The sequence below is a fragment of the Natrix helvetica genome (assembly GCF_964273705.1).
Source record: "Natrix helvetica genome assembly, chromosome: 1".
NCBI lineage: Eukaryota > Metazoa > Chordata > Lepidosauria > Squamata > Natricidae > Natrix > Natrix helvetica.
The window spans coordinates 187,988,783-188,011,628 of NC_138548.1; the positions used below are offsets into that span (position 1 = coordinate 187,988,783).

Below are 22,846 nucleotides of genomic sequence, written 5' to 3' on the forward strand. Positions count from 1 at the left end.
TATTATTTTTATTAGAAATTGCCAATTCACTCGATCAAATGCTTTCTCCGCATCTAAAAATAAAAGCACTGCGGGGACTTGGTTGTTCTTCCCCAAATATTCCAATATATTAACAATTTGTCTAACATTACTTTTCATTTGTCTCCCCTGTATAAAACCAGATTGATCATTATGAATCGTTTGTTGTACAATTGACATCAACCTATTTGCTAATATTTTAGCAAAGATTTTATAATCTGTATTAAGTAATGAAATTGGCCTATAGTTTTTTGGCTGAGTATGGTCCTGATCTTCTTTGGGATCAGGCAAATAAAGGCTGTTCTCCAAGATGGCAGTACCCTTCCTTCCATTTGAATTTTATTAAATAATTCCTTAAGAGGATCTACCATTTCTAATTGTAATTTTTTATAATAAAAAATTGTTTTTTTATTATAAAACCTGGGGCCTTCCCAATTTTTAATTGCTTAATTACCTGGAGAATTTCCTCCGTGGTTACAAGTTGATTCAGTCTTTTCCTTTGTTCATCTGTAACTATAGGTATTTTCTCTTTCTCCAGATATCTATCTATATCTAAACTTTGTATTTTATCACCAGCGTACAATCTAGTATAATATTCTGAGAAGGCCTTTTTAATCATATCCTGTTGATAAACTTCTTTACCTTTGTATTCTACTTTCTCTATAGTACGAGATTTTTGTTTTTTCCTTAACATGTATGCTAGCCATCTACCTGGTTTATTTGCATTACAAAAAGTATTATGTTTAGCGTATATCAGATTTGTGGCTATTTGGTCTGACATCAACATATTGAACCGTCCTCGCAGTAAAGTAATTGCTTCTCTTATCCTCTTATTGTCTGGATTAGATATTAACGCCTGCTCCTTCTTTTTTATTTCTTCTTCTAATTCCCTTCATTTTCCCCCCTGTCTACGCCTATATAAATTATTCAAATTTATTAAGACACCTCTCGTGTAAGCTTTGCTTGCATCCCAAACCATTTCCATCGATGTCCCCTTATGCATGTTAAAAGCAAAATAGTCTTTCAATAGTTTTTTACATTCTATAATGTTTCTCTCATATCTAAATAAATTTTCATTTAACCTCCAAGATCTCCTAGATCCCTCTCTATATTCCAATTCCATCCAAACCGGATTATGATCTGTTAGAGTTCTCGAGCATATCTTCGTCTTCTTCACCCTAGAAAGTAAATCATTTGTAATTAGTATAAAATCAATTCTGGAAAAGGATTGATGCCTATCGGAGAAGAATGTGAAGTCCCGTTCTTTAACATTCCGTTCTCTCCAAATGTCTCTCAGTTCCATATCATCCATCAACTCAAAAAAAGATTTAGGTAGCCTTGTTCGTGTTTGAGTATTTTGCAATAGTCTCTTCTTATCTTTGGTAGTGTCCATTACTCCGTTCCAATCACCCAATAGTATACACGATCTATAATCCCATTGTGTTAATTTAGTGTGAAGCAACTTATAAAATTTTTCTTGTTGTTGGTTGGGAGCATATACTCCTGTTAAGAGCATTTTCTTTCCTTCTATTAATAATTCAATTGCAATATATCTTCCTTGAGGGTCTGCTTCGATTAATTCAGCCTTTAAGTCTTTTCTTAAGTATATAACTATACCATTTTTCTTCTCTGGAGCAGATGCCACAAAGTATGCTCCCAATCTTTCGTTCATCAAGTATTTCTCATCCTGTATTCTAATATGAGTTTCTTGCAAACAAATTATATCATTTTTAAATTCTTTCAAGTAGCGAAATATTTTTTTCCTTTTTTGTGGTGAATTTAAACCATTAACGTTCCAGGTTAGAAATTTAATTGTCATCTTCAGCTCCCTGAAGCTTTCTAAGAGCTGCCTGGAAATCTTGTTGAGATTTCACCTTTGGTCTTGCTCCCCCCACAGCTTCTGTATTTGTGTTTGTAATTTCTTGGATTATTGTCTGGGTTTGCTGCATCTTTAATTCTTGCTCTTTACATTTAGTGGCTACTCGAGTTTGTCTTTGTTCCATAATTTCTTCTGTCTCCTCAGGTAAATCCAGAGCTTGAGCAGCTCCCCCTTGTACCTGAATATCTTGTTGTCTGGTCTCGCCTATTTCTTTTCTTCCTTTAGGTCCTGGGGATGGGGGGCATCCAGCCTTTAATACATTGCTATAAAAATCTCTTGCTTTCCAAACTGTGTTAAGACGATATCTTTGTCCTTGATAATTCACCACCAATCCGACTGGGGCCTCCCATCTAAATTGAATCTGGCGACTTTTAAATTAATCCACTAAAAATGCATAATCCTTTCTGGATCTCAACATTTTTGGGGGGATTTCCTTCAATACTACCACATCTTGTCCTGCCACTTGTAACTTATTTTTATAAGTTGCTTGCAGTATTTCATTCCTGGTTTTCCTGGTGACAAAATAAATTACAATATCTCTTGGTAGTTGTCTCTGTCTGGCAATCCATTAATTAACACGGTAAATTTTATCGATCTGCCAGGCACACTCCACCTTTGGTTCACCAGTTAATTGAGTGAAAGCTTCGGCAAAAATATCTCTCAAATCTTCCTGGTTCTGTTCTTTCAAACCCCTTATTCTTAAAGCAAATTCCATTGTTCTATATTGTATCATTGTAACTTCTGCCCCTGATTTATCAATTTTACTTTGTGCCTCCTCAACTTTATTCTCCAACTTGATGTTAGACTGATTAATTTCTTCACCTTCTCATCCAGAGATGTTACGTAACCAAGTAAACCCTTAAATGCATCAACAATGTCCTCCCTAATCTGTTGATTACGGGTTTGGATTAAATCCTTAATTCCAGACATTTCTTCAGAGACATCTTTAAAAGCATTTGAAATCCTTTCCTGCAAGAGAACGGCTTGATCCTTTAATGCCTTTTGGAGATCTTCAAGTGTCAGAGTTTTTGTTTCTACTGGGGGTAATAAAGATTGTAATCTCTGTGTCTGGACTGGGGAATTTCCAGCACTCTTAGAAGTGTTTGGTTTTGTTTGCTTTGAAGCCATTTTGAAATATTCAAACGAACTTTTCAGTGGCCAGTTTATTAAGTCCAAAAAGTCCACCTATTCCCCCACGTTTGTTAGCCAATACTGTTTTCTTTGATCTTAAACTCTTGAGTCTTTTAACATCGTTAACAGGCAGTTAACAAATGCTGCCCCTTTTAAGTGTCACTTTCGACACACCCTTTATTATTCAATCGCCATCTTTAAGTCCTTTTGTCTTCACAGAGGGAAGTATATTACTCCGGAATTAAGGTTTGTACTTACAATTATCTTCGCTCCTGTTTTGCTCTGCCTGCGTGTCTTTCAAATATAAATCTAAACATTGACAGCAAGGGTGGTCGTGACGTTTTGTTTCTGCAAGAGCAGAAGTGTCCCGGATGAGGAGCTATGTCGGGCTTCTGGGGAGCTCTGACCCTTTGTACCCCAGGTTCACTCCTGGGGGTCCCGGGGAGCTGTGCCCTCGCCCGTCTGCTCACCCCCCTTTTCAAACCGCTATTTCAAACAGCTGATTTCCGCTGTTCTAGCAGTTTATTAGTCAATACGGGGCTGGCGTTCCCTAGGGAGCGTCTTCCAACGCCGACGGTGCCACCGGAAGTTCATCTATTTTCTGACATCTGAAATGAAGATCCACTTCATCAATTTCTCCTTTCCATATTTCACACTTGTCATTTCCCTCCACTCTCAGTTTGCTGTCAGCGTCAACAATTTTCTCATCACTTTCATATGTCTCTGTTATTTTTTCAGCTCTGTCCTCAAACTTCATCGCTGTCCCCGTATTGTCTGTATTTTGCTCTATAATTTCAAGACTCTTTTCAATTCTCTCTGTAATTATTAAAACTTTTTGAATTTCTAGGAAAATTCTTTGCAAAGTTAGTGCCTTTTCTTCTTCACGTTGTGCCATTTTCCAGGTTATAAACACTGCCAAAACATCTGAGACTTTTTAGATCAAACAAATTCAGTGGAGTTTTCCAAATCAAAGCTTTCTCTTTCCTTCAAAGGAACACCTGTATCAACAAAACGTTTTCACTGAGCCTTTCAGTAAACAAAGCTTATAGCTTTATCAGATATTGCCAAGCCTCTAGCCACTAGATGGCAATGTTACCTCTTTTCCATCTGTTCCTGCCTCTCTCTCCGAGAGAGGAAAAGAAAAGAAAAAGTGTAAAAATTACATTCTGTCCAAGCCTTACGAGAGAAGAAGCTTTTAATCCATGAATACAAAAAATGGAGAAAGTATAGAGGAAGAAGGAAAAAAAGAGACCAGTCCAGTTTAAAAGTAAGAGGCATTTGTAAAGAGTCCATCCATAGAAAACAAGCTTAAGTTAAGGTGGAAAAGATAACATGATTGTCTTAGACCAGAGTGAATTTGCCACTTACTTTCTTCTGTCTTCAATTTTATTTTAAATTCCAATTCTTTTGGGTTTTCCCTTCTCTAATAATAAAAATTTTTCTCACCAATTCGACAACACTCCTGTACTGCTTCTGTTTCAGAGGCTTGTCCCAACCTTCAGCAGCCATTTTGGTTGCTTCTCTTGTAGCTGGCTAAAAGAGCTTTCTCCTGGATCAATCAGGGACTTTGCGATGCCCCTGAGATCAGCAGGACATGCTCTTCTCTATCACTGTTCCTTCAGAACAGTGATAGAGAAGAGGACCGTCCAGAAACAGAGATATCAACAGCAATCCTGGAGACCCAAGATTGCATGTTGTGTTGTTGCTACGTCAAGCCCCCCCCCCCCGGTTACTACTTTTAAAAACCTTCAGGGCCATGGTTATTCGCAAGATCATCTATCCCTTATTATCTTTGCTTGCTTAATTAGAACCCCAAAATCTCAGAAAATTGGAATATTATGAAAAGGTGCAATATTCTAGGATCAATCAGGGACTTTGGGTGTCTGTGTTGATTTGGGGAGCCATGTCATCTGCTGGTGTTGGTCCACTGTGCCCACTGGACACCCACTTTCTAGGGTCAACGCAGCCATCCACCAGGAGATTTTGGAGCACTTCATGCTTCCTTCCACAGACGAGCTTTATGGGGATGCTGACTTCAGTTTCCAGCAGGACTGGCACCTGCCCACACTGCCAAAAGCACCAAAACCTGGTTCAATGACTGTGGAAGTACTGTGCTTGAATGGCCAGCAAACTCACCTGACCGGAACTCCATAGAGAATCTATGGGGCATTGCCAAGAGAAAGATGAGAGACATGAAACCGAACAATGCAGAAGAGCTGAAGGCCGCTATTGAAGCATCCTGGTCTTTCATAACACCTCAGCAGTGCCACAGGCTGATAGCTTCCATGCCACGCCGTATTGAGTCAGTAATTGCTGCAAAAGGGGCCCAAACCAAGTACTGAGTACATATGCATACTTTTCAGAGGTCCGATATTGTTCTATGTACAATCTTTGTTTAATTGATGGCATGTAATATTCTAATTTTCTGAGATTGTGGATTTGGGGTTTTCATGAGCAACACGGCTTGAACTATCTTGCTTTGCATGTAATGAGTCTATCTCATATATTAGTTTCACCTTTTAAGTTGTATTACTGAAATAAATGAACTTTTGCACGATATTCTAATTTTTCAAGTTTCACTTGTATATGTACTGACTACAGAGTCAGTATGAAGAAGTAGAATGGTTTTGAAATTTCAGACACATAACTAAGATAGCTAATTGCTTAGAAGATAGAAATTGACAAAGTAACCAAATGAATTTTCGCAAGATAAATGTAATGTTTTTTACTTGGGACAGGGGTGTCAAACTCACAGCTCATGGGCTAGATGCATCACATATTGGCCACATCCACCCACACTTTAGCAAAGGGGGGGGGGAAATCGGAATACAACATGATCTCGACACCCCTGACTTAGGAAATAAAAATCAAATACATAGATCTAGGATGTGGGATGTTTAGGTTGTAATGATATTTGAGAAAAAGAAATTTGGAATAGTAGCTGGCAGTTGAATATGTGCCAGCAGAGTAAAAGTATCTGAAATTTCAAGCTGCATCAAAAGAAATATAATTTGCAAAGCATAAGAAATAATTGCACCCCTATATTAGGCTTTGGTCAAAGTATTGTGTCTAGTTCTAGGTACTGAGAAATAATTCAGAAGGTCAGTAAGAATGATTAGAAGTGCTAATTGAATGCTAATGAATTGTGTAATACTGAGCAAGGAATAAGACAAAGTCATTCCCTTGGGTTTTCAATTAATTTGTAGCTACAAATATTTAGAATAACATTAAATGTATGTTGCATTTAGAATATATGTTTACATTAGTATGCAGATGATACTCTTGTTTGAAAACTCATTAACTGTCCATTCATGAGAGTGAGTATATAAGGAGAAACATTAAAGTAAATTGAAAGCATTGAGAAAGGAGTAATTAAAGAGTATGTGTGGTAAAACAAGAGAGAGGGTCAGGAATGAATAGCTGATGAATGAATATGGATCTCAGGTTTGTCCCAACTTGGTCATTAGGAAGGAAAGTCCCTCAACTCCATGGCTGAAGTGAAAGATTTACATTTACTAAGTTCAAGCGGCTACAAGGTTAGCAAAGCTGGACCTGAATATTCCCGCAAAAAGCTTAAGTTTTTCCCCTTTCCCTGGCTCTCTCTCCTCGTTGACTAGTCCATCACTGTCCAATAGTATTCAGATTTTATGTTTTAGGAATAATTTTGAAGTTTGGTGCCTCTTTGGTTGAGTTTCACATTGGGTTCTGACAATGTTGTCCTTGATCAGCCGGTTCATTCTGAATTGACACCTCTGGTTCCTGTCACCCTATCATTTCCTCCTTTCTTTCTTCTGTCCATTTCCTACTTCCCTATCTTTCTCCCTCCTTGCATTTTATGGCAGGATGCCAGCAAAGTGAAGTATGGTGAAGATGGCAGGCCTGACATTCTGTCCCCTTTGAAAAAGACATCAGCCCTATAGGAGAAAGAAGAGTTATAATTCAGTGGGGTTTATCTGGGTACTTGTGTAATTTGCAGAGGAGTTTTGGGGGTCGGGTATGTTGGCCATTGACCCATTCTGTTTCAGATAGAGAGAAGTCCTTCCACACAATTAAGTATTGCACTTTCCCTTTGTGCTTATTGGAGTCTAAAATTTCTTTAACTTTGAAATGCTGTTCCCCTTCTATTAAGATGGGGATTGGAGGTGGTTTCATTGTGGGGCATAGAGGAGAAGTGATTTCTGGTTTTAATAGGCTACAGTGGAATACTTTGAGTGCCCTTGTCTGAGGGCTTTTGGTAGGTCCAATTACATCATGACGGGTTGATGATTTTACTAATGGGGAAGGGTCCAATGTATTTGGGATTTAGTTTTTTTGAAACTGCTTTGAAGCTCTGCAATCCAGTTTGCTAATGAGATGGTCTTTGGTTTGGTTTGGGGCAGTTCTGGCATGGCCACAAAATCCTAGCCAATTGCAACTTTAAACGGGGTAAAATCAGTGCTGCATTATTATAATCCACCTTTGCAAAGGAAAGGATATCAGTCCAGTTGTTGGTAATTAATATAACATCTCAGATATTGTTCTAATACAGTGGGGCAAAAAAGTATTTAGTCAGCGACCAATTGTGCAAGTTCTCCCACTTAAAAAGATGAGAGAGGCCTGTAATTGGCATCATAGGTAGACCTCAACCATGAGAGACAAAATGTAAAAAAAAACCCAAACTATCACATTGGCTGATTTGGAAATAATTTATTTGTAAATTATGGTGGAAAATAAGTATTTGGTCAATATCAAAAGTTCATCTCAATATTTCGTTATATATCCTTTGTTGGCAATGACAGAGGTCAAACGTTTTCTGTAAGTCTTCACAAGGTTGGCACACACTGTTGCTGGTATGTTGGCCCATTCCTCCATGCAGATCTCCTCTAGAGCAGTGATGTTTTGGGGCTGTCGCTGGGCAACACGGACGTTCAACTCCCTCCAAAGGTTTTCTATGGGGTTGAGATCTGGAGACTGGCTAGGCCACTCCAGGACCTTGAAATGCTTCTTACGAAGCCACTCCTTCGTTGCCCGGGCGGTATGTTTGGAATCATTGTCATGTTGAAAGACCCAGCCACGTTTCATCTTCAATGCCCTTGCTGATGGAAGGAGGTTTGCACTCAAAATCTCATGATACATGGCCCCATTCATTCTGTCCTGTACACGGATCAGTCGTACTGGTCCCTTTGCAGAGAAACAGCCCCAAAGCATGATGTTGCCACTCCCATGCTTCACAGTAGGTATGGTGTTCTTTGGATGCAGCTCAGCATTCTCTCTCCTCCAAACACGACGAGTTGTGTTTCTACCACAGTTCTATTTTAGTTTCATCTGATTATATGACATTCTCCCAATCCTCTTCTGGATCATCCAAATGCTCTCTAGCAAACTTCAGATGGGCCTGGACATAGACTGGCTTAAGCAGGGGGACACGTCTGGCACTGCAGGATCTGAGTCCCTGGCGGCGTAGTGTGTTACTGATGGTAGCCTTTGTTACATTGGTCCCAGCTCTCTGCAGGTCATTCACTAGGTCCCCCCGTGTGATCCTGGGATTTTTGCTCACTGTTCTTGGGATCATTTTGAGCCCACGGGGTGAGATCTTGCGTGGAGCCCCAGATCGAGGGAGATTATCAGTGGTCTTGTATGTCTTCCATTTTCTAATTATTGCTCCCACAGTTGATTTGTTCACACCAAGCTGCTTGCCTACTGCAGATTCAGTCTTCCCAGCCTGGTGCAGGTCTACAATTTTGTTTCTGGTGTCCTTTGACAGCTCTTTGGTCTTCACCATAGTGGAGTTTGGAGTGTGACTGTTTGAGGTTGTGGACAGGTGTCTTTTATACTGATAACAAGTTCAAACAGTTGTCATTGATACAGGTAATGAGTGCAGGACAGAGGAGCCTCCTAAAGAAGAAGGTACAGGTCTGTGAGAGCCAGAAATCTTGCTTGTTTGTAGGTGACCAAATACTTATTTTCCACCATAATTTACAAATAAATTCTTTCCAAATCAGCCAATGTGATTGTTTGGTCTTTTTTTTAATATTTTGTCTCATATAGTTGAGGTCTACCTATGATGCCAATTACAGGCCTCTCTCATCTTTTTAAGTGGGAGAACGTGCACAATTAGTAGTTGACTAAATACTTTTTTGCCCCACTGTATCCCATTCATGTGTTCACAACTCCCATTCATCTAGGGATGATGGGAGGAGCTGTCCTTGGGCAGTACCAAGCAATTTCAAAAATTATTTCCCAAATGCAAAGTGGACTGAACTCCACTGTTTGAAATAATCCATTCTGGGGATCTGGGGAGTCTGTAAATATGTTGCATGAACGGTTTGAGTCAGGTAAATGTCAAGGGGATTTTGGAGCAAGGCACAAAATGCACTTGTTTGGAGAAGAGGTCAGTTACCACCCAAATTACTGTTTCCCAAACTTTCCAGTAGCTCCACTATATAAAATCCACAGAGTTCCTTCCAGGACACTTGGGATTTTGCCACTGGCTGAAGGAGGACTGAGGTTTTCCCTGGATGCCTCTTGGTTGATGAGCAGATAGGGCAGCTAGCTACATAGGTCTCAATGTCCTTTTGGAGAGATTGGCGTTTTACTAGGTGTAAGGTTGTCACAAAACTAAAATACCCCGCTGCTTCAGAGTCAGGTCTTCGCTGGAGGATCAGGGTGCACTGGCCCTCTGGAATATATAATTTTGCCCCCACCCACACTAAGCCATTTCATATGATGCGTTTGGTTTTGTGAGTTTTAACCTACTTGTCTTTTTCTAATGTCTCTTTTAGTGTCGCCAGTAGTTTGTCTGGCATTTGGGGTTTGGTTGTTCCCTGTCCCCTAATGATGGCTTGGACTGCTAGTTGAGAGGAAATGATTAGGTTTATGACTTCAACTTTGGAGCTATTGTATTGGGGTAGTCGTGAAAAGGCATCAGTTAGGAATTTTTTTCCTCTTGGGAGATATTGCATGCAAAATTGAAGTGGTCGAAATAATAAGCCCAACAAACCTGTTTTGGAGATAGCCTTCTAGGAGTCTTTCAGGCTTCCAATTTTTTCTAACAGTTTATTTATATATTTTCACATTACATACGTAAGTGCTTACTGAACAGCGTATTGTCTGGATCAATTTATTTTTATACAATAATACTTTCCCCACTCCTAATTTCTACCTCTGCTATCCAACCATTTATAAAACAAGTCCCATGTTGGAAATTTCTCTTCCCTTCTTTTTATTTTTAATGTCAAGCTGTCTATTTCTGCACCATCTAAATTTTTTAAAATTGCATCATCCTCTGTAGGTGTTTTCTCATTTTTCCAGTACTGTGCAAATACAATTCTTGCTACTGTCAAGACAAGTAATATTAAGTTTAAGTTCCCTTTATCATACTTTTCATTTATTACGCCTATCAAAAATATTTCTGGCTTAAAATCTATATGTTGTTTTAACATTGTCTCCAACCATGTATCATTTTTGTCCAATATTTCTTTCCTTTAACAGATGTCCACCACATATGATAACATGTCCCCAGTATCTGGTTACATTTTCAACATTTGGCGGACATGCTTTTAAACATCTTTGCTAATCTTGCCAGTGGTAAATGCCACCTATAAAACATTTTTTATAAATTTTCCTTATATGTAATTGCCATTGTCAACTTACAATTTCTTTCCCAAAGCTTTTGTCATTTGTCTAAATCATTAGTATATCCAAAGTTTTTTGCCCATACTATCATTGTTTTTTTTACCTGTTCATCTTCCATTTTTAAGCTTAACAAGAAATTGTGTATTTTCTTTATCAACTTTTTATCTACTCCTAACATTATTTGGTCACATATTGTAGGCTCTTTATAGAAACCTTAGTCCTTAATATCTTTCTCATATCTCAATTTTATTTGCATATGCGGCCACCATTATAAGTCCACAGCTTGATTCTCCAACTCTTGTTTGGTTTTATGTTCCCCTTCCACATTTAAAATATCTTTATATATTATCCCCCCCCCCCCAGATTTACTACATTTGGATGTATAAATGCTTCCATTGTTGAGAACCAAACTGGAATTTTAATGTACATTTTTGCTTTCACCTTTTCCCATACTGAAAGTAGAGCATTGCTTATATAGTGAAAATATGAGTTTTGTTTTTGTTATAGCATTAAAAAGCATGCCATCCTAACTGGAGATCATGGCCTTCTAAAAGCAGTAATCTGTTATGTCTAAGAGTTATCCATTTCTTCACCCATGTTAATACAGCTGCATGGTAATAGAGCTCCCAATCTGGAAGTCCAAAGCCTCCATTGTTTTTTGACTCTTGCAACATTTTCAATCTTATTCTTGCTTTTTTTCCTTGCCAAACATATTTCAAAATTATAGTATCAAAGTATTTCTTTTCTATTTTTATTGGGACCATTTGGGAACAGGAAAAGCAACTTTGGCAAGATGTTCATTTTTATAGTTGCTATTCTCCCAGCCATTGATAGCTGCATATTTTTCCATTTATCTAAGTCTGTTTTAATTTGTTGTAACGATCTTATATAATTATCTTCTTTAATTATAACACATCTTGCTGTTAAGTATATGCCCAAGTATTTAACTTTCTTAACTATCGGTAGATCTAATTTCTTTGTCAGTGCTCTCTTCTGTTTTTCTGTGAGATTTTTAGCTAAGATTTTAGTTTTATCTTTGTTTATTTTCAATCCTGCAACTTTCCCATATTCTTCTATTATTCCCATTAATGTAGGGTCCATTTCCAGTGGTTCTTCTAAAATAAATGCTAAGTTATCTGCAAATGCTTCTAATTTGTATTTTCCCCTTTTTATTTCCATACCTTTTATTTCTAAGTCTTGTCTAATATTTCTATTTAACACTTCCAATGTTAGTATAAATAGCAATGGGGACAATGGACATTCTTGGCTTGTGTCTTTTTTCCCAGTCCACCAGTAAAATAATCTTGCAGCTGTTCTTATCTCCAAAATATATTCCACTTTTAAGGTCACGTTTATTTTCCAGTGTAATATCTTTTGCCACCAGTAGATGTCACCTCTATCTTTCTACTTCCACTTAATATAGTGCAGCGGTTCTCAAATAGTGGGGCGCGCCCCCCTGGGGGGGCGCGAGGCTCCATAAAGGGGGGCGCGAAGGCTCCCTTTCCATCTGGGTGCAACGGCGGCGAAGGCGTGAGCGAGGCATAATATATCCCGCCTGGAAGTGGCAGCACTTCGGACTGTGGATTTTCATTGGAGCCGCGGGCTGGAGCTGTGCAAGAAGCCTGCTCGGGCGGGGGTGGGAGGGAGGGAAGCATGGGACCGCCCATCTTCGCCACCATCTCTCCTTCGCCCCTCGTACCAGGATGCCGCCAAGGGCCTGGCAGAATATATCCCGGCTGGAAGAAGCAGGACAACAGCCGCCGCTACCAGGGGCGAAGGGGTGGCGATGGCGAGGACGGGCTGTCCCAGGCTTCCCTCCCTCCCCCCCCAGCCCAAGCAGACTTTTTGCACAGCTCCAGCCCGCGGCTCTGATGAGTCTCTGAGCAGTCCCCAGCGCTGCCACTTCAAGCCGGGAAGCGCAACAGCCGCTGTTGGGGAAGGGACAAAGGGGCGGTGGTCGCCCGATCTTGCCACCGCCACCCCTTCGCCCCTGGTAACGGCGACTGTTGTGCTGCTGCTTCCAGCTGGGATGCTGGAGGAGCTGCTGGCAGGGAGGGAGGGAAGAAGGGGAGGAGGGCAGAAGGGAGGTGGAAGGAAGGAAAGAAAAGCAGACACGCCAGAGGGAAAGAGGAAAGAAGGCAAGCAGGCAGGAAGGAGGCAGAAGGAAGGAGGGAAGAATGGAACTGGAAGGGAGGCAGGGAAGGAGGGAGGGAGAAAGGAAGGATAGGAGGATAGGGAAAGAGGAAAGAAGGCAGGCAGGCAGAAGGGAGGGAGGTGCAAGGAAGGAAGAAAGCATAGATAAGCAGGAGGGAAAGAAGGCAGGCAGGCAGGGGGAAAGAGGAAGGAGGGAACTGGAAGGGAGGCAGGAAGGAAGGGAAGGAGGAAGGAAGGGTGGAAGGAAGGATAGACAAGTAAGAGGGAAAGAGGAAAGAAAGCATGTGACTACGGTGGGAGATGAGGAAAGACCGGTGTGCTATGTTATGCAGAGGTGTACTTATAACAATTTTATAGACAAATGATACTATTTACAGTCGCGCGGGGAGGGGGGCGCGAAATGTTTTCTTCTTCCTAGGGGGGGCATGACAGAAAATAATTGAGAAGCACTGATATAGTGAAAGCATAATTTTCCCTGTCAAGTATATCGTTTTTTCCATATATTCCAGCAAAAGAAAAAATATCTCCAGTATTTTTAATTGCTTTTCAGTTTATTTTAACTTTCAGTCTAGTCCTTTCTTTATGATTTACTTTAAAAATCTCCCATTAAAGTTCTAATTCTTTTCTGGATTTTCCTTCTATCTCCTTAAATAGCAGCTTGCTGCTTCCTTTAAAGGTGGGGGTAAACCCACTTCCTATTATCTTTAAAGAGTTTTATTTCAAATAATCTCTTGATTTGGGCATAAATCTCCAAAGTAGAAATCAGGAGAGTCCTCACTCGGTTCCAGTATGCTGCTTGGCAATCAGAAACAAGTGCCTTTTCTTCGGGTTGTCACATCTTCGGCTGTCTGTTCTCTCGCCGGTCTGGGGCATATCCTTGGATCTAACGGGAAGACTGCCATCCTCCTGAGATTTACAAGTGATCCCCCCTATCTTCGTCACCCCTCCAGCGACTTTGGCCCCTTAAGGGCCGCTGAACAAAGAGGAATCAGCTGGGTTTCATGGACGTCCTCTAGCCACAGCCATCTTGCTGTGACACCAACCAAGTTTTTTTCAAGCTTCCAAGTTATGATGGTCTGTCCACACCTCAAAAGTGGTCCCCCCCCAAAGAGCCTTCATAGTAGAAGTGGCCACTGCATTGCATATGTGACAATTGGCTGCTCTATTCCCTTTTTTCTTATACCTGAGGTCCCATCCCCCTTGTTTTGGGGTTTCTCTTCTTTCTATGGGGAGGGATCTTTGCCACCTGCAATTGGGACAATTGTAAGATCTGGATAGTTGATCTCTACCTCTACAGCTAGGATGTAGCAGCTGTGGAGGGTCCATGGTGCTCCTCTGGAGATGCAGGTATTATAGATGTCATTGTTCAGGCTGTCTTGAAAGCAGTCAATCAGCATGTCTTTCAGTTAGTTGGCTAATCTGCATGCCAACTTCGGAACTCTTGAGTGTAGGTAGTCATGGGTCGTCAAGCCTTTGTTATGGTCTTAATTCTCATTCTGACTTTTTGATTGTACAGGGGATTGAATTAGTCAAAGTTGAAAAGTTCTGGTGCATTGACATTGTGCTGGGCAATCCACTGTGCTGCTTCCCATTCCAGTGTCAAAGTTACGCTTCATATCTTGGACCCTTCCGATGTTAGGTTTGGTCCATACTCAGGGAGTCAACAGCTGTTCAAAGAGGGGTCCAGGTCACTCCTTGCCATCTACATTCTTTGATCAGCTCCCCTTACTCCCGTGGGTAAACATTACACTGAGGGTCTCTCTCCCCTTTGTTTTTTCTGACCCCTAGTGATAATCATGCTTTCAGTTGGTCATTGAAAGCCTTCACTTCCTCTTCCAGCTCAGGGTAATCATGCCTTCTTTGCAAAGCGTGCACAAAGCAAACCGGTAGCAATGCCGGCAGCAACCCACCCATGAATATAGGGCAGCGCCTACAAGCATTGCTCCAGAATGCTGACCTGAGCCTTGCGCAGGCTACAAAGGGTGCACTCACAAGTTTTCACTCCGCGGCACTAGCCCAGGTCTCACAGAGCGATTCCGGTGTCTCAATGCACCAACAGGCCTCAAACTACAAATTTGACATCCCGGACACCATTTTGAAGAGCCGTGAAGCTGAGGTGATTCCCCAGTGATCCCATTTTAACACCACATGGAGCCCAAATCAAGGAGGCAATCCAGGCCTCGCCTGCGTTAACTGTAATTGCTGCCCATATACCTCAGTGCAGGACCACAGGATTGAGGCCAGAATCAGAGGGAGACCAAACGGTAGGAGTTCCTCATGACAAGACAAGATGGCGGACACCACCCCTGGAACTTTGGCCATAGCAAGAGTAGTCCCTCAGATGCCCTCCCCTCATGGAGAGGATGCGGCTGGAGCATCGGGATCGAGGCCTGCCAAGAGAAGATGTCAACCTCTACTTTGCTTGCTTGTTATTGGCTGCCATAGAAACAGGGAGGGGGAGGGAGCTTGAGGTATTTGAGATGGAAACCTATGGTGCTGGAGGAGTTGTCAGAAGGGAAGTTGGTTTTCACCATCTTCTGAGCATGCTGATGGCCTGTGTTTGGACTTGATCAAGGTCAACTGTCTCTGCATATCAGAGATATACTGTACATGTTCGCATCTTTTTCGGTCAGATCTTGCTTTTCTTTTGCTGTTATCTTTTCATGACCAGTAAAAGTATAATTACACAAACAATGGAGTTGGGAGTTTTCTTTCTTGGTTATCGACAGAGGCATGCCTGACATTAACTAAGATTTCCCTTCACACTCATCTTGGAGCTCAAAACCTCCATGGCGAGTGCATATAAAGGAAAAAAAAACCCAAAGTTGTCTAATCCCTGCAGTGACCAGGAAGACATGGGGGCTACTGGATCCTCTTTCCTTTTGGAAACGGAGAGGATGGCTGAACTGGATTTGGAGGAAAGGTCCGTCCAGCCCAAATAGTCATTGGGAGTGGGGCAGAAGAGTGATCCTGAGGAGACTCTGGCTGGAGTCACTACCAGCCATCACTGGCGACCAGAGGCTGCCTGGCAGGAAGCTGAACAAGAGGACCTCGTGATGACCCATGCTCTGAAACTTCTTCAAGAAGTATGGGAGGAGCGCCGTTTCTGTGAGAGCCTCACTGAGAGATTGAATTTGCCAAGTTGGAGGAGAGACGAGTGGACAACCTGTCTAACCCTGAGACGGGCCTTGGGGCAGACATCAGAGCTGGTCAGAATGGAGGAGCCACAACATCAGCAGCAGTTTGAGCCCCTCCAAGGGGGAGAGTGGGGCCCTGCAGATGTCAAATTCCAAAAATCCCTCCCCTTGGAGTGAAATACGGAGGAGATCCCAAAGAGTTGTGGGGTTTTTGGGTCCAGGTTTGGAATTATATGCAGCAATATGGAGAAGATTTCCCATCGGAGGATGCCAAAGTGAGAGCTGTTGCTATGACATTGGAAAACAAAGAGGCTGCCTGGATAGTCGCTTTGCATAATGATGATTTCCCCCTGCTGAGGGATTACAATGTGTTTATGACCGCCCTGAGGAAGTGCTTTGATGACCTCCCCTCACAAATTGGAAGGCAAGAACCAGGAGGAAAACCCTAACCCAGGGGAGGAGGTCGGTGGCTGAGTACAGCCAGGAATTCCGCAAGCTGTCTGTCCATATGCGGGAGTGGTCTAAGGAGTCTTTGATGGAAAGCTTTATGAATGGCTTGAACGATGATGTATATCAGAGCTGTGTTAATAGGGAGACCCCACGCAACCTGCAATGGTGGTATGAGCTGTCAGCGGATGTGGAGATTGACATAGGCAGAGACCAATACCATGGAGGCAGCAGCAAAACCAAAAGTCTCCCCCCCCCTGCCTCAAAAGAGGCTCCAAAAGCAGGGGAGGGATGGTCTGCAACCAAGCCCTGGTCAACTGCCTGTTTCTGTTGTGGGAAGGAGGGGCATCGGGCTGCATCTAATGTATAATTAGCCCAAAGGTGGTGGAAAAATGGATTTAAGACTGAGAACTCTGAAAATACCCATTGTCTTTTGCCAGTTGGATGGGTCAGTGGCTGGGGGGGGAGCACCCATTTTCTACCCGAACCAGTGGAGATGTGGATGGAAGATCACCAAGAAACCCGGGATGGATTGGCCCCTCATACTGTGATTACCTTGGCTGCAGAAATGGAACCTGCAAGCACCTACGTTTTGGGGGGTTTGCTAACTTCTACCACCAATTTATTCCCTCATTCACTAGCATTGGAATGCTCATCACAAATCTCCTAAAATCAAAGGTAGAGACTAAACCTAGGCCTAGTAAGCCTCTGAATGGGACTAGGCTGTCAAGCAGCCTTCGAGAAGTTGAAGCGGCTGTTTGCAGCTGAACCAGTTCTAAAACACCCTCCTTCCCACAACAGAAACAGGCAGTTGACCAGGGCTTGGTTGCAGACCATCCCTCCCCTGCTTTTGGAGCCTCTTTTGTGGCGGGGGGGGGGGGAGATTTTTGGTTTTGCTGCTGCCTCCATGGTATTGGTCTCTGCCTATGTCAATCTCCACATCCGCTGACAGCTCATACCACCATTGCAGGTTGCGTGGGGTCTCCCTATTAACACAGCTCTGATATACATCATCGTTCAAGCCATTCATAAAGCTTTCCATCAAAGACTCCTTGGACCACTCCCGCATATGGACAGACAGCTTGCGGAATTCCTGGGTGTACTCAGCCACCGACCTCCTCCCCTGGGTTAGGGTTTTCCTCCTGGTTTTTGCCTTCCAATTTGTGAGGGGAGGTCATCAAAGCACTTCCTCAGAGCGGTCATAAACAGATTGTAATCCCTCAGCAGGGGGAAATCATCATTATGCAAAGCGACTATCCAGGCAGCCTCTTTGTTTTCCAATGTCATAGTAACAGCTCTCACTTTGGCATCCTCCGATGGGAAATCTTCTCCATATTGCTGCATATAATTCCAAACCTGGACCCAAAAACCCCACAACTCTTTGGGATCTCCTCCGTATTTCACTCCAAGGGGAGGGATTTTTGGAATTTGACATCTGCAGGGCCCCACTCTCCCCCTTGGAGGGGCTCGAACTGCTGCTGCTGCTGTGGCTCCTCCATCCTGACCAGCTCCAATGTCTCCCCCAGCCCGTCTCAGGGTTAGACAGGTCGTCCGCTCGCCTCTCTCCCCTTGCTTGGCAAATTTAATCTCCCTCTCAGTGCAGCTCTCACAGAAATGGTGCTTCTCCCACGCTTCTTGAAGAAGTTTCAAAGCATGGGTCATCATGAGGTCCTCTTGTTTGGCTTCCTGCCAAGGAGTCTGTGGTTGCCAGTGTCGGCTGGTAGTGACTCTGGCCAGAGCCTCCTCAGGATCACTCTTCTGTCCCACTTCCAACGACCATCTGGGCCAGACGGACCTTTCCTCCAAATCCAGTTCAGCCATCCTCTCCGTTTTCAAAGGGAAAGAGGATGCAGTAGCCCCCTTGTCTTCCTGGTCACTGCAGGGATTATACAACTTTGGGGGGGGGGGTTCTTTACATGCACTCGCCATGGAAGTTTTGAGCTCCAGGATGAGTGCGAAGGAAGATCTAGCTTAATGTCAGGCGTGCCTCCGTCAATAACCAAGAAAGAAAACTCCCAACTCCATTGTTTGTGTAATTATACTTTTACTGGTCATGAAAAGATAGCAGCGAAAGAAAAGCAAGATCTGAGCCAAAAAGGTGCGAACATGTACAGTATATCTCTAGTATGCAGAGACGGTTGACCTTGACCAAGTCCAAACACAGGCCATCAGCATGGACAGAAGATGGTGAGAACCAACCTCCCTTCTGATAACTCCTCCAGCACCATAATTTTCCCATCTCAAATACCTCAAGCCCCTCCCTTCCTTCTTCTATGGCAGCCGATAGCAAGCAAGCGAAGTAGAGGCTGACAAGCTGTGATATTGTAAACTTGTTATGCACTACAGTGTTTTGTAGTACTTAGTATTGATTGATTTCATGTCATTTTTTGATTCATGGACCAGATAGTGAAATAACTTTGCTTTACTTTATTGTTATTACATGTATATACACAGTTTACACATACAATGAAATTCACATAACACCCAGAGACCAGGCCCAACACACATAACAATCCCTAACACCACCACCCCCCCAAAAAAAAATTCCCTGCTCTTAAACCACCCAAGCATCCCCACAACAGACCAAGTAGTGCTGTCCAATAGCTAACTGATGTTGGCCCCTTAATTCATTGTTGAGTGCAATTATAGCTCTGGGATAAAAGCTATTCAGAAGACGTGTGGTCCTAGTTTTAATTGTTCTGTATCTTCTGCCAGAAATCAACAGTGTAAACAGATTGTAAGCAGGATGGGAAGAGTCTCTGAGAATGTTATGCAACTTCCTCAAAGAGCGAGATGCGAAGATGTCATCCAGGGCTGGTATCTGGAGCCCGGTGATATTCTGGGCAGTTTTAATGATTCTCTGTAGAGCTTTTTTGTCTGCTGCAGAGCTGCTCCCATACTATGCAAGAATGCTGTGTGTCAGGACACTCTCAATAGTGCTATAATAGTAGGACAGAAGTAGATGCTGAGATAGATGTATCTTCCTTAGCATTCTCAGGAAGTACAGCCTCTCCTGTGCCTTGTTCTTTATTTATTTTTTTGATGTTAAGTGTAACATTGTTTTCTTTACACCACAATGTCAGCCCTTGTACTTTCTTCCTATAAGCAGACTCATTGTTCTTATTAATGAGCCCCACCACTGTCATGTCATCTGCAAATGTAATAATTGCGTTGGTGTTATAAAATGGGGTACAACAGTGGCACAGCATACCAAAATATATATTTACCCTATCTCCTTTATTCAAATTGTATAGTTCTTGAATTTAATACAATTCAGTAAAAATAGCTGGTTTGGTCTAGTAGTTATGGCACCCTGTTAGAAAGCAGGAGGCTTGTGAGTTTCTAGTCATGAAATCCAGCTTGGTGACCTTGGGCCAATCACTGTCTCTTATCCCACCCCACCCCACCCCACCCCACAGGTTTGTCGTTCTGGAGAAAATAGGATGGAGAAGTATTGATTTAGTTTACCTCCTGGAATTATATGTAAAAATAAAGATGGGATACCAACAAGCAATACAATCATCTTGGCAATCTTCTGTGCAACAGGAAGCCATGGACAATAAATATGTATTGTTCCAAAATATGTATTGGTCTTTACTTCCAATAAAATTACAGTGTGTCTATTTTTTTATTTTATAACCTGCTACAGTATGCATTCTGTAGATATTTGATTGATACCTCCTATCCATGTTATTTCCTTTGACCGCTCAAAAATAATGACAGGTAACAGTAGTTTCATTGTACTCAGTGTATTAAGTTAAGGCATGGAGTTCTGTTTTTTGAGGTAATTCCACTTACCATGAGAAATGTAGTTCTGATTTATAGGAGCTCCTTTTTAAAGTAACCACAATCAAGAAAAAGAGTTGGTGTTGTTCTATGGATTCCTGCTCACAGTACATGTACTCTTTATAACCAAGAAGAGTGGGGGGAAAACCCTAAAGTTCAATTGCTTAATTTTAGGTATGAATTGATGCAGAGAGGTGTGCTTGAACCTAAAGATGTTGGATTTGTTCCAGATGCCTATACTTGCAATCAGCATTTGGAGAGAGAAAATATATATTTAAAGAAAGAAATGGAGAACTATAAATTTGCAGCTAAGTATGTTCTTCTTGTTCTTATTGGGTTACATTTTTTAAAGATTTGGATGAAAAAAATCTGGACATCAGATTGTAGAAGGTGATCAGTTTTGAATGGCAGTATTGATGTTTGCAAGTCTGGTAAGGAATGGGTCTAATAGCTGTTAATCCATCAATATCCAGGTTAATTTATTTCTGTAATGCTGATCAATTAAAAAGGTTCTGAGTGGCTTTCAATAATGTAAAAGTGAACTACTGTAGGTAGAATTAAAAAAAAAAAACCTTAATCCCCAAAACAATAATTGCCTAATTCAGGGAGGGAACGTGCCATACAATGACCTCTTCAAGGACTTCTGGAACACCAGGTCTCTTAGCAGCTTTCCTGCATGTCAGAAGGGTTGGTGCTGAAATGACCCCAGGTGGAGTGGCCACTTTGAAAAGGTATATGCCCCTTTTCTTCTTCACAACAACAGCCCCTCAAGGATGAATCTCAAAGAGTATCTTCCCTACTCCTTTTTATTGGTTGACTAGAAGCTACTGGGAGAAGCTACTTGTAATATTTATTACATTATTTATACCCTTTAAGGGGACATGGTGGCCTTGTCGATCAGAAAGATCAACAGTTTGGCGGTGTAAAAGCCTAGCACTGTGTAACACAGTGAGTTCCCGTTACTTGTCCCAGCTTTTGCCAACCTAGCAGTTCGAAAGCATGTAAAAATGCAAGTAGAAAAATAGGAACCATCTTTGGGAAGGTAACAGCGTTCCGTGTGCCTTTGGCATTTAGTCATGCCAGCCACATGACCATGGAGATGTCTTTGGACAGCGCTGGCTCTTTCGCTTTGAAACGGAGATGAGCACTGCCCCCTAGAGTCAGGAACGACTAGCACATATGGTCAAGGGGAATCTTTACCTTTACCTTATACCAGCGATGGCGAACCTATGGCACGCGGGAACGGACTTCCGGTTTGCTCGGAGGTTCGTTTTGACTGCTCCGGAGGCTTCAGGAAAGCGTCCTGAAAGTCCCTGAAGCCTTCGGAGCGCTCAAAACGATCCTCCGAGCAAACCAGAAGTGAGGGATTCTGGGGTGGGGAGGCTGTTTCCGCACTCCCCAGGCTCCTAAAAAGGCTCTGGAGCCTGGGGAGGGTGAAAAAAGCATGCAAAAATGGGAGGGTTGCACCTGTAGTGCGCGCATGCGCACTGGGGGGGTCGTGCATTGCATTATGGGTGCGTCACACCCGCACATGACCCCGTGTGCTCCCCCCACTTATGGCATGCGAGCCAAAAAAGGTTCGCCATCGCTGCCTTATACCCTTTATCTATCAGTATTGTTGAAACAAAGATAAGGCAACTGGTAAGATCTTTTTCTTTCGTGAGCTTCTGTTTCATCGTTTGCAGGGAAACAGAAGCCCACGAAAGAAACACCATGGAGATCTGACCTGGGGCGATGGTATGCGTGCCAGCAGAGAGGGCTCTGCGTGCCACCTCTGGTACGTGTGCCATAGGTTAGCCATCACAGATCTAGAATATACCATTCCACCTACAGTTGACAAAAACGAATGAGGGATGCAAATAACAGGTTAAATGAAACCAGGACAGGCAATAGAGCTAGATCAAGTGCTAATGTGCTTCTTTTATTGGAGATTTTAAGAATAGCTTTCTGAGACAGGAAGGCTAGTCCTCATGATAGATGCCTTGCTAAAGAATAGAAATTTATTTACAAATCATGTTTTTTGTTTCCATATAGCAAAGCTAAAGATGCACTGCTAAAAATGCAGAGAGAGCGTGACTTCCATAGAATGCATCATAAAAGAGTAGTCCAGGAAAAGAACAGACTCATTAATGACATTAAAAGGTACGTAAATACAAATCTATTTGATACATATTCAGTTAATTAATCAGTTTATTACAGTCTTAGACCAGAGACCAGATATTAATTGCAACTGATGCTTTTTGTATATAGTTTCCTGACTGATACAATTTATATAATAGATCTATATGGAATACTCCTAAACTTCAAGATCATTCTCTTGCTGAGGCATACCTGGCAATGTTTTATTTATGCTGATCAATAAATGGATGATGCAAGATTTTTTCCATGTTGAAGGAAATTCTTGATGCTTTGAATCTTATTCAATACCTGAGCTAACAATTTAATTAAAATTTATGGAAAAGTTGTGCAATTATTCCATAGATGCTATATGTCCTGGAACTTTGTTCTCTTTCTATTTGTAAAAAATTATATCTTTATTAAGAATTATTTTTGTTGATCTATAAGCTTTATAAATAATATTGTATTCAAATGCTGTTTAGTCTTTTCGGCACCAGATGTTGTTCACTATAATCTTTAATAGTATATAACAAATTGCTTCATCATGTACATTGTAAAAACA

General features: G+C 42.0%; 1 protein-coding gene across 3 annotated transcripts in view; it reads left to right on the plus strand.

Moving 5' to 3' along the window:
• Positions 1–22,846, plus strand: part of SPAG16 (sperm associated antigen 16) — a 295,715-nt gene that overhangs the window by 23,134 nt on the left and 249,735 nt on the right. For 2 of the 3 annotated variants that reach the window (XM_081934340.1, XM_081934339.1), the window contains exons 5-6: positions 20,341–20,478; positions 22,201–22,308. In XM_081934340.1, coding sequence (XP_081790466.1) covers positions 20,341–20,478; positions 22,201–22,308 — 246 coding nt within the window. Of the gene's footprint in view, positions 1–20,340; positions 20,479–20,779; positions 20,898–22,200; positions 22,309–22,846 lie in introns of those variants that run through there. The other variant, XM_081934341.1, reaches the window with a different exon arrangement.